Source organism: Sturnus vulgaris, chromosome 3 (genome assembly GCF_052056855.1).
Source record: "Sturnus vulgaris isolate bStuVul1 chromosome 3, bStuVul1.hap1, whole genome shotgun sequence".
Lineage (NCBI taxonomy): Eukaryota > Metazoa > Chordata > Aves > Passeriformes > Sturnidae > Sturnus > Sturnus vulgaris.
Window position 1 is genome coordinate 37026425 of NC_142245.1, and position 12711 is coordinate 37039135.

Below are 12711 nucleotides of genomic sequence, written 5' to 3' on the forward strand. Positions count from 1 at the left end.
TTCTAGAACTTCTGTGACTAAAGAGTTACTGTAGTCCGATTGACACATCATAGTATAGTTGAGAGATGGGAGGAATATGTTGTCATCAGACTCAAGTGGAATATTTTTGCATTTACCTCAAACGTTAAGAAATTGTTAAATTTAAAATTAAGTTTTTAAATTTTAAAGTACCTATTCAAAGGTATCTACAATTGCTTGAAAAATGTGTTTCTTGAAGATTGATTTAAGCGCTATTTCATTTATTGAGGTCGAATGAGGATTATTGCCATTATCTATTTACATTATGATCTCAGAATAATCTGATCTGTATTTTAAGAAATAGTAATTCTGAGAGAGCTTATTGTGGCAACTTTAAGTATATGCTGTGGGCAAACAATCCCTGTTTGATGTTTATGCTTTTCTTTGCATATTTATTATCTCATTTTCAACAGAAGAAAAATACAGTATGCTGTGGTTCTGAAGGGAAACAAACAGGCTTTGGGAAATTGCAACTGATTTAGCAGTTGGCCAGAGGAGGGAGTGAGGCAGCTTTTGTGGCTGGTAAGATCAATGTTTTGGCCCAAAGTGAAATGTAATAACTATTTTGGCAATCTGCTTCTGTGCAATTAAACCTTGATTAATCCAATAATAAGAACAATAGGTTATATTTTACTCTGCTTTAAATGAAGACAACCCTTATGAATCAGTAGGGATTCATAAGTATTAAAGGTAGTAAAAGTGGCACACCCAAGCTCACAGCTAAAAATTTCATAGTGCATTTGGGATTCCTAACTCACCCTGTGTTGAAGTAAATGAATTTGCATGCAGTAGGGGCTCTATGTATTGTGGGTTGTAAATAGTGCTCCAAGACCATTAGTGAGATTTAAAGTCAGGCAAAAAAGTACAAAGCAGAAATAAACCACAATTTCTTCTTCAGTTGTGTCTTAGCTTCCAGGCAGCATAAAGATAATGAGCACCTTCCATGCTATCTATATAGCCAAGGGAATAATGCTGCTACAGCACTGAGAAAAAAGCTTTTAAAATTGCTCATCTACGCCTGCTTCTTATTGGATAAAAAGGAAAGCTGGTGTATTAAAATTACCATGCAATCAACTTGGTGTTCATGTCAGAATTCATTATTGCCTGTTAACGCTGTTGCTATTTATCATAATTAATAATAGGAAGGACAAAATTACATTACACAAAAATGGAGGAAATATTATGACTATGGAAGGAAGAATCTGGCTGGGGGGTAGAATAAAAGGAAAACGAGAACTGTGTAAAGAGAAGAGCATCAATCTTCCAAAGTAATTAAATGTTATTTAATATTCTAGTATTTCCTTGGCTGTCATTCCATAGATTTTTAAAGATGCAGAAAAACTGATATTATCACATGTTTTTGTAACCTGCAGATATTAATCTGTGTCTGTAGAAACTGGGACTGTGTTAAAGCAGTTTTTCTGTTGTTACCTACTTGGGTGCCTAGCAGTAGCCTTGCTACCCACAGTCAGTGCTGTCTGCTCAAGAGCAGAAAAAGTTGGAGCGATCTTTCCTCCACATCCAGTAGGTGTAAGCTTGAAGCATGCTGGCTATATCTAGAGGAAGATCCCTTGTTTTCTTCTGAAGACATATGTCCAAGTGACAATGATATAAAAGTGTGCAGCATTGACAAACTTGCTGGGAAATGGTTTATGCATAGCAGGGCTCAAAAGCCACTTGTTGCCAAAAAAAGTTCGGGACAAGAGTGGTCTGAGCATCATGCTCCCAAAGCAGCCTGTTGGATGGTCTCTCGTGGCTAAGTGTTCCAGATGCTGTGGCTCCTGTACAGGCTGTTCTGCAGCTTGGGAGCCACCATTTACCTCTTATTCATTTCATCTGAGCCCTTGTCATCCCCACAGCTCCCTCTGCTTCATGGCATTTCCTGCTGTCCCCTGTTCCCAAGCCAGGGAGCCTGTGGCCAGCACAGGGGCAGTGACAGCAGCCCTGGGAAGCTGCTGCCACTCAGCCATTTACAAACCATTTGGTCCTGGTAACATCTCTGCAGAAGGTCTGATGAAATGCTGGTATGAAATGGTGGGAAAACAAGATGTGGTACTGACAATGGCTCAATCCTATGAACTGTGTTGATTTAAATAAAACTGAATTTTTTTTAAGCAAGGCATCACTCCAAAGAAAACATTTTGGCTTTTTTCTTATGGTGACAGCTTCATCTTAAAGGCCAAGAGTGTATTTTTAGACCCACCTTCCTCCCTTGTAGGTGTGCTCAAAGGCTGTTTGAACCGATCACTTGGTATAATTGCCTGTCTTTGGTCTGACATCAGGGAAGGAAGGAGGGTAGGAGAAAAATGCTCACATCTGTCAGTGATAAAACAAACACATCTACTTCAGAAAAACTCCCCTGCTTTCAACACAGGCCTATGATACATGGTGAGACGCCTGCTCTGTTCTTTTAGTATTCAACCTCATAACTCTTTAGACTTAATTTCAAAGTGTTTATTTGCATCCTTGTTGAAATAGTGCTTCTTTTCTAATCTAACAACTAATGAAATTCCTTAAGATTGTGGCTGTTATGTTTTCTGCATCTATGAAGCATTGTTAGAGCAAATGGAGAAGAGGCAGCTGTTTACATCAGGAAGGCTAAAAAAACACAGAGCACATTTACATGTCCTGATATTTCACCAGCATCCACAGCACACAGCAGGCCAAATTCAGCCAAGTGCAGCTTCTAGCAAGTAGTTGACATCCGAGAAAGTCTGTTTTAAACATGGTTGCATTCATACACCAAGCATGAGCTGACTGTAATCGGAGCACAGGTGAGTGTAGATTGTTGTAGTAGCAAACCTTGCATGCATTTAAAATGTGGTGGGTCTGTAAAAGTTGGCAATGAGAAGTATCTAGAGTCAATATGAGGGCACTTGTAGTAAGAAAAAAGCACCAGTGAAAGAAGTGATGACGCAGTCCTTTTTCTAACCCTTCACCCAATTTAATTTATACAATCTGCCAGGGTCTTAGCTTTAAGCCTGGATTAAAGCCCCAGATTCAGTGCTGGGATAAACTGAATTCCACAGGAGTTGTGCCCATTCCTACAGAGCTTGTTCCTGTAGAGTAATGATGTGCCTTTCCACCGATAATTTCAGTATTTTAATGCCAAGTTACAATCCAGAGACACTTCCTTAATATTTTTGCTTCACTAGGTGTAAAACTGGCACCTCCAAGAGCTCCTCTGCTCTGGACAGTTTAATATATCATCGCAAGATTCCAAAAAGATGAGGGACTGGTTGTCAGCATTTGGCCTGCATCATTTCCCAGCCATGCAGTCCTCCCTAGCAGATGGCTGCATCCATGTCCGCTACAGCCGACGGAAATTCCTGGTTACACCCGGACGGGAAGCTCAGAGCTGTGGCCATCCTGGGATGTGGCTCAGGCACTGATGTCAGCAGGAGCACAGAGCTGCATGGCTCTGCCTGCGTCACAGCGAGGGGATGAGGATCAGGACTTCAGAAATAGCAGGCAACCAGCAACACCAGACATTGAGACTCAAGCTACTGGAGCTATTTGGGTTTTGGGGTCCTAAAAAAAAAAAAAAAGATTTAATATTTTCTCATTCAGCCCAGCCTTTCACCTCCTGCATTCTTCCCTCTTTGGCCTAAATTTCTTAGGATCAGTTTGCATGTTTGTTCTGTCTAAGCGGGGCAGCTGCATCCAGGGCATTTTTGCCTGTTCAGGGTTTTTCTTCTTTCCAGTTCAAAGTTTTTCTCCTTCATTTAGCAAGTCATTTAAGGGAAGCATAGATGTAAGGGTGTGCTTGCTTACTTATTGTATGTACATGACAGAGCACTTATATAATTTTTGAACATTTACTTGCTCACTGATCCTATAGAAGATAACTGCACCTGACATTTTGTATTCCCTGCTAGTTGGGTTTCTGGAAAATCCCTTTGAGTTCATTAACATGAAAATGACAGGAGAAATTCCTGTAGTTCTTTTCCCCCTCAACTCTCTTCAGTAACAGAACATCCTGTACTGCTTTGTTTTTCAGGTTGATGGCTTCCTGACACTTCTCTTTGGCCTGGCCAGCATTAATACCCTTACAGTGATCAGTGTGACACGCTATATCAAGGGCTGCCATCCTGAGAGAGGTAAGGAATAAAGGCAAGTCCACTTCTGCCTTCACTGAACCTGGTGCAAATCTGTATTTCTCTCAGTCACTATTATCAGGCAGGCAGGTTATATTAAATATAAAATAAATGCATTGAAAACCAGGACATAATACAGTCATTTACATTACAAACATGATTTCACAGAATCCTTTAGGGTTGACTCCAGCAAGAGCCAAATTATTACAAGTGTGCTTGGGCCCCCATGGGTAAATTCATCCTTGTACCAAAGATACCACAGGTACTGCTGACCCTCTGTATTCCTCAAAATTCCTCAAATTGCTCCTAAGTTTCACATCGTTGTCTGGATCTCACTGAAAAAAAATCAGTCTTCTATGAGATGATGTTTGAGAAGTTTCTGGTCAGGGATCAGATCATTTTCATGCCTTTGTTGAAAGTGGCTTGCACCATCTTTCAGGCAGGAACCTACCAATGTCTGCAGGGAAAGCATGTGTAAGTACATGGCATGCATCAGATGAGTTTTTCTCTTTACTAGCACAAAGGGTATTTGCTGTGAAAAGAACTTCTGCAGGGAGGTAATTTTTTCCCCAGAAAGTTCTTCTGAAGTTTGGTGTAATGATAGACTTGTTGAAGTTCATTTTCAGTTCACAAACTGCTGCTGGAGCTGATAGAGTTTGGCTATGATGTAATCCTACATCTTCTATTTATTGCCTGTTAAGAAGTCATATTTTAAACCCACATTTCTCTTTTGTGAAGCTCTACCACATATCCATCTGATGGTGTGCATAATTTATGTTTGAATCTCAAGTAAATCTGAGCAAGTACCCAGTATAACGTTACAGAAGTGTTGAGGAACAGAAATTGCTGGATGCATAAATATTTCCGACATAAATGAAGAAATAACCACTGTGTATGGAAACAGAAGGAGAGATTGAATCTTTGGTATCGAATGGCTAATACAGGCTGGGCTATTTTCTCCTTTTTAACAGGGAAAAACCTTGATGTGATTAAGAAAATCCCCTTAATTTAGATTTATCTTGTTAATTTTTACGCAAAATACAACTGTTTCCTGCATTTTACAAAATTACAAAGCATAAGTCTAACACAGAATTCATTAATTCCACAGTGCTCAGCAAACCCGTTATCTCCAGCTTAAAAAACATTCATTTCCACTCTTCAGTGGGAACAGGAGCCTGACAGATACTTTGAAAATCAAACTTTTCTTATGAATATGCATTTTTCTACCTTTATTTTTTTTTAATAGCTGTTTTACTTATTAGCTGGTGGTATAGGAGTGCATTTGGGTTTCAGAGATGTATTTGCCTTTCTGAACTATTTCTGAAAATTATTTACTGTTTTCTGACCCAAGCATGCCATTGCAGGTCACTGCATCAGCAACAGCAGCATGTCGGTGGCACTGGTCCTCATTTGGGTGGCAGCTTTCTTCTGGTCTGCAGCTCCCTTGCTTGGCTGGGGCAGTTATACAGGTAACAGGTGTCTTTCAGATGTACCTGTCTGGCCCCTCTCCACTTAACAAACACACTTACCTTTCCTTCTTGCTGTTTGGGATAAACCAGACCAGCTATCAGTGGGACTGAGGAAATCATTCATTGTGCGTGACGTGGGTGCAGAGTGTTGCCTGCTTTGGTATCAGCTATAAAGAGATTTTTTTGAAGATATCGCAGGAAAGACTTGGACCAAGTGCATATTGCCTATGGAAAAAGAGAGGCCAGAAATACTTGGCATGGTTAAGCAGTGAGATAAAGAAAACTATCAAAAGACATCCTTCAAAAACTGTCAAGTTTAGGAAACTAGCAAAGAACCCAAGTTCCAGCAAGTTAAATTTGAAACAATAATAAGACAAGCCTGAAAGATCTGGCAAAACATTTTGTTGAAAATATGAAAAGTTACACAGCAAAGGAACTCAAAGGTGTTGGAAAGTTTGACAGTCCAAGAAAGAATTAGGGTGCAAGATAAAGCCATATCAAAAAAAAAGAGGGTGAGGGAAAAGAGAAAAAATATTGTGTAGTGAACACTGCAGATATTCAGTGGCTAAGACATGTGACAGACCAGAAAATTTATTCATGGGGGAAAATGGAGAAATTGCCTCAATTTAAGCCTGTAAGAATTCAACAAAACAAATATCTAGGAACAAATGGTAATGATACAGAAGTCCCAACAACTGAAATCATGAGACTGACATTGTCCAGCAGTTACCTGTCTGCATCCTGTAGGCCTCTGCATTCTTTGAGAAGTCATGAAATCTGTGGAGGCTTACTGAAGCAGCTGTGTGCATATATTCTCTTACTTACTAAGTACATAAGCTTTGAGGAAACTCTGGACCTTTGAAGTATGGGTGTGAGAAAAGCAGCCATTCCTATGGTTGGTTAAATGTTCTATCCTTCACGAACCAAAATATTCTCAAAATATTAGGTTCAATGGACCTTTGGTTTGAGACAAATTCAAACTGCTTATTAGATTGAATTTTATTTCATATTTTTGCACTCTGGACGTGTCATAAATTTGGTTGTTTTGGACTGGTAATTTTCTGTGTATCTTCTGGTGATCTGTGTTCTTTTTACATTAATCTACCAGCTCCTCATTTATGGGGGAACTTCTGATGTCTGGTTTTGGCCTTAAACTGGAACCAGGGACTTTTTGGGTGACACTTCTTTGTCAGGACATTCAAGTGCCTCCATAGACCCTGTCTGAATTAAATTCCTTGACAGAAGTTTTCAAGGTTGCTTCCAGGAGTGCTTCCCCCTACTGAGACCCACAGCAATTTTGGGTTCCTGGGCTATTCCCCACTGATTTTTGGGAAAGCCACTTGTTTGTGTCCCTGCAGAGGGGGAAAGCATAGCTCTGAATTCTGACTTGCGGAATATCTGCCGGATTTTCTTTTCCTGTCATCTGGAGGCTGGTTTCATTTTTCAGGCAAAGGTTTTCAAAAGCAGAAACCTAGAATTAAGCCAGATTTTATGGTTATATTTTTGAATCTTGAGGTCTACTGACAAAAAAGGCAAAGGAGAGAAAAATCTATTTCTATTGCAGAACACATTCAGACAGCAACATCTAGAGCTTTTGGTGATAAAAATACCAAGCTCTTTTTGATGAGAATCACAAAAGAGATTTTAAGCTTTTGCTCATTTAATTCCTCCTGTTTAAATCTCCTATCACCTGTGAGGAATTAAGGGATTTTTTTCTTCAAAATTACCACTGGATATTTGGGAGGGATCTGCTGCTAAATCATGTAGTCTTCACCTGTATTGTATCTCTGGGACCTGTTAATACTTGGTTTACCTAATTTTGATTCATGCTTCATTTATTTGTAATTCAATTTGTTGTCATAGCCGTCAGAAAAAAAGACCAGCTTTTTCCACTTAAAAAGAAAAACATGCAATTCACAATACATAGAAAAACCTCTAAAGTTATAGAACTCGCATTTTCTATCAGGACATCTTTGCAAACAAATCAGGGGACCTAATGAAATCAACTGTTATACATGAAGTGGTAGAGCCAGAGACTACACGTTATTCCCACTGCCTTTTCCTTAAGCCCCTGATCAGCTAGTGCCTCACTAGTGGTAGACCCTGCAATCTGCCTGACTTCATTTTCAAAAGTCTCTTGTTGCAGGACTACGTGTTTCCCATTTATCCAAAGGTCTCATATCTTTCTAAGTATTTATATGTTTTATCTTCTCATAATCTTTATCATTAGCTGTATCAATTTAGTCTCATGACTTTCACTGCAGTAGAAGTTCCATTACCTCAAGGAGCCTCAATATTTTTATTTCCTGCTTAATTATATAAGTGGTGACTTTTTACATTTAGCATATTGTCTATGGAATTCCTTGTTATGCTGTTAAGATGCTCATCTTAGGAAGTTGCTATGTAGAGTACTATGACAAATAAGAGTACTTATCACTCAAGGATATAAAACATTTTTTTTAATAAAGTGTCACAGTTTCCTATTCTGAAACAACAGTTTGTGCATTATGGATTTACACTGGCAGTACAAACTCAACAGAATGATAACACACATTAAATTTTTTACAGTCTAAATGGTCTTGAAAAATTGTTTATGTAGGAAGTAATGTCATGTCTCATTAAATCAGAAAGATCAATCCATTCTATAGTGCTTAACAGAAGAAAAATACAGCATTCTAACTAATAAATTAATTGCTCAAAAGCAGATAAATATTCTAAAAATGCTAACCAACATTTTCCTGCTTTCCAGATCGCATGTATGGCACGTGTGAGATAGACTGGGCAAAAGCCAACTTCTCTACAATCTACAAGTCCTACATCATCTCCATTTTTATCTGCTGTTTTTTCCTACCTGTCACTGTCATGGTCTTCTCGTATGTGTCGATCATCAACACTGTCAAACTCAGCCATGCATTGACAGGACTGGGTGATCCCACAGACAGACAGAGGAGAATAGAGCGGGACGTCACCAGGGTGAGTTTGGGTTTCATATCAGCTGGGCTTCATCTCCATGAAATCCGTCTTTCCAAAAGCTGATCTCCATTAGAACAGAAGAGAACAGAACCAATCAATTGCATTTCCTTTCTTTATAACTCTAGTGACAGAGTCTGAAGTCAGTGAAGAATAGGAGGTTTGTTTAAAATTTCTACTGCATCAATTGGTTAATATTGGTGCTATATCACATTTGAAAAATAATATAATTGGAGTGGGTTATACAGCACAAACCCCAAAAACTTGGAATTTTGGCATACTCAGAATTTAGATGGAAATTTCAGTTTGCTCACTGTTTAGTTGAGTCTACCTGAAGTCCTCTGTATTCATATAAACATATGGGAATGTAGCTATTTTCATTCCATTAGATGAGGCATTTCTTAGCCATACTACCATGCCAAAATTCAATACGTAGCTCCTAGGTCTGCCTGGCTGCATCAAAGCAAACCATTTGCTTGCCCATATTCTCCTATAAGCCATAACCTCAGGGCAATCCAGACCTCTCCTTCCCAGCCAAGTGTTCAAGTTAATATTCTCAGTGTTTTGCTCCCCTGATGTAATCTTCCAAAACAGATTTAAGATTATTCTTCTTCTGTCTTTTAGGTTTCTATTGTCATTTGCACAGCCTTCATTATTGCATGGTCACCATATGCTGTCATCTCTATATGGTCTGCCTATGGTCACCCTGTGCCCAACCTTACCAGCATCCTTGCCAGTTTGTTTGCTAAGTCTGCCAGCTTCTACAATCCCATTATCTACTTTGGAATGAGCTCCAAATTTCGAAGGGACATTTTCATCTTGTTCCATTGTGCCAAGGAAGTCAAGGACCCTGTGAAGCTCAAACGTTTCAAAAACCTCAAGCCAAAGCAGCCACAGCCTTCTCAGAAAGAAGAGAAGTATGCACCAGAAATGCACCCAGCCCCAAGCCCTGATTCCGGGGTGGGAAGCCCAACCAACACCCCCCCTCCAGCAAACAGGGAAGTGTATTTTGGTATCCTCGATACGCCATCCAACAACCCCAATATTGAATGTGATAGATTGTAAGCTTTGTGGCTGCTTAATACACACACACACTTTGTGTTCAGGAAGACCCTATATAGAGCAGTGCTTGAGTAATTTACTAATTCCTATTCCATCTGTTTCTTGCTATAGCACTGATGACTATACAACTCAAGCAAATCAGATGGTAAAGGGATATTTTCCTTCTGTGTAGGTACAAAATGCTCCAAAGAACATTAAAATGTGGGCTGCACACCCAGTGCCAGAAACATTTAATTTTCACATGCATGCAGGAAAAGAAAGACTAACTTCAGGAGAGCAGGCATTAGCTAGCAAAATTAACTAATATGTTCCTATCCAAATTTTATCAATTCTGGATTACATTTCCAAATATGTCTTTTGCTCTTTAACAGTCACAGCCATAGATGATTGTTGTAACTCTGTGGTGCTTCACAGCCACGGCTGTAGGAGAAGACTGGCCCTGCTGAGCTTGCTGTGGAGCTGCTGCAGCTCCAAAGGCTGCAAGGTAGCAGAAAAAGCCATGTTCCCCCTGCAGGGTACCCAGGTGTGCCCACCACAGGGCTCCCAGGCCCCACAGCCACCTCATGGGATTGTGTCTGATTATAGGATCAGAGAATACTTCGTGTTGGAAGGAACCTTATAGATAATCTTGTTTCAACCCCCCTGCCTTGGACAGGGACACTTTCCACTAGACCACTCAGAGCTTCATCCAGTCTGGCCTTGAATGCTTCCATGGATGGAGCACCCACAGCTTCCCTGGGCAACCTGTTGTAGTGTCTCACCACCCCCACAGTAAAGAATTTCTTCCTAAAATCTAATCTAAACCTGTCTTCCAGTTTAAAGTCTTTTCTCCTTGTCCTATCACTTATAAAAGTCCCTCTCCATCTCATAGGTTTCCCTTTTGTACTGGAAGGCTGCTGTGAGGTTTCCCCAAAGCCTCCTCCAGACTAAGCTGCCCCAGCTCTCAGCCTGTCCTCATAGATCGCCTTCATAGGGCATCTTCTGATGGCCTGTGCCTGACTCTGTGTGTGTCTATGCAAGGACTAGGAGTTGGAATATATTGAAAATATTAGTCTGGTATTTTCTAGTCTAGAAAAAAAAGTCTGTTTTCTACTAGGAAATGTAGTCTGAGCAGTGGCTTCATATTTTCCTCATTGGTTTGCAGAATTATTTCCACCCCCACCGACCTTCCTGGTGAACAGAGCCTGGCTGTGGCATTCTGAATCAGGAAAGCTGGCCTTTGATTTTATTGATTTGTCTCCAAACTGATTGTTTTTCTACCTTCCTCTGAAGATAGAGCAAGAGATGTACAGGTAATGAAAACAAAAGTTAGGTTCTAAGAGTACTAATGAGGATCATCATTAGTACATCAGAGGTATTTACAAAATATAATCCAACACTTCCCTTTTTCTTCTAAAGGAAGTGTTGTTTCCTGCCTATGGGTAAAAAGTGACTTTTTTGTAAACTCAACTAAGTAGCAACTAAAGATAATGATTTAAATAGCTATATGTAGGCCTGAATCAGTTACCAGACTACCAGATGTTGCAATATCCAATTATATCACAAAGTTTATTTTACAGAATCAAAATGAGGAGGTCTATTTTCAATAATTCCCCATCTTGTAAATTAACTGCATACTCAAAGACTTCTTTTAAAATGTCTCTGTCTTAGCCATGAAAATTGTGGGTTCATTTAGTGCCATTTGCAACTTTAACAGGGGAAAAAGAAGGGAAAAATGAAATAAAATTTAAAAAAACAGCAACACTCTTTTTTAAACTCTGCTATTTACGAACTTTTGAAATCTTGCTGTCTGGGTGTGCTGAAATGTAGTTGTTTTGCAAAAACATGCTCTTTCACATGTGTTTCTTGGGAAAGTTACTAAGAGAGCCCACCTCCATTTCCCCCATTACTCTATTTGTTTTGAGAAAATCATCTGTGTTTTGAAGTTAAAATCAAATAAACGTTATAAGCAACACTGGGGAACTGTGCTTTCTTTCATGGCCACAGATCTGAACTACAAGAGTATTCATTTTTGTGGAAAATTTTGAGCTATGGATGCCATTTCATTACCATAAACAATTAAAAGCAAATAAGTAAATAGTTTGCTTCCAGATAAAAGTGCATGCTATAGCTGAAGAAATAGATGAAATTGTTTAGTGCAAACTCCTGTAGCAGCTGGATAAAGCCAGGCTGGGCTAACCAAAGCTAGCACACTGTTTTGAAAGCTTCTAAGTGTAGCACAAAATCTACCTTAGTAACCATGATGGACCAAGACTTCTCACTGCTGTAAGTGCTTGGGTTTTGTTCCACAGAGAGGCAGCAGTGTTGTGCAGCCCCATTGCATTCCCAGAGACACCCACAGCCACAGGTGTGCCAGACACCTGCCCAGAGACACTCTGTGACCACAGTGCCAGCCTGGCTTGTACCCTGTGTTTCTGCTAATTTACAGATACCTAGAGAAAATTGCAAAAATGCTGTTGATCTGCAGGATTCAGACTCGGACACAGAAAGACATGGAACAGGCAAGGAGGACAAGACCATTTCCATGACTGTCCCCAAACTCCAGCTGAAATCTCTAATAGCTCATGCACCATTGATCACATATGATGAGGATAGACTGGGGGAAGAGGAGGGAGTACAAAAAAGGCCAGAATAGGAGAAGAGCAGAGGAAAAATATAAAAGGAGGGAAACCAGATCAGCAGGGGGGCAAGAGGCCAGGAGTCAAAAGATTCATGCCTGCTGAAAGACAACTAGAAATCAACAACAAAGAAAAAGCCTTTCCTGGACTGTCCAAGACCAACAGCTGCAGTCCTTTGTGGATACATGGTGGTACCACAGGACTGCACAGCTGTAGAGCAGCTGGTCTCACAGGTCTCATAAGGTGTCTTTGCAGACACCAGCTTGTGCTCCAGGTTCAGCACCAGCAGGAGCACACTTGTCACTAAAGTTACTCAGGTAAGAAAGCTTCCAGCCCTAAAGCATCAGTGCCCTGTAGCTGCACCCACAACACCAGCAAGTGGCTAAAGGCAGAAAAAAGGTCCAGAATCCATTACTGTAAGGAAATGTACATCAGCATTTTAAGTGTGGGAATCAACACAAATCCATTTGTAAAACA

General features: G+C 40.0%; 1 protein-coding gene across 1 annotated transcript in view; it reads left to right on the forward strand.

Moving 5' to 3' along the window:
- Positions 1-11558, forward strand: part of LOC106852139 (visual pigment-like receptor peropsin) — a 30236-nt gene extending 18678 nt beyond the window's left edge. The window contains exons 3-6 of the mRNA XM_014874566.2: positions 4019-4118; positions 5480-5584; positions 8334-8557; positions 9179-11558. Of these exons, the coding sequence (XP_014730052.2) occupies positions 4019-4118; positions 5480-5584; positions 8334-8557; positions 9179-9619 (870 nt within the window). The 3' untranslated portion in view covers positions 9620-11558. The remainder of the gene's footprint in view (positions 1-4018; positions 4119-5479; positions 5585-8333; positions 8558-9178) is intronic.
- The last annotated feature ends 1153 nt before the right edge of the window (positions 11559-12711 follow it).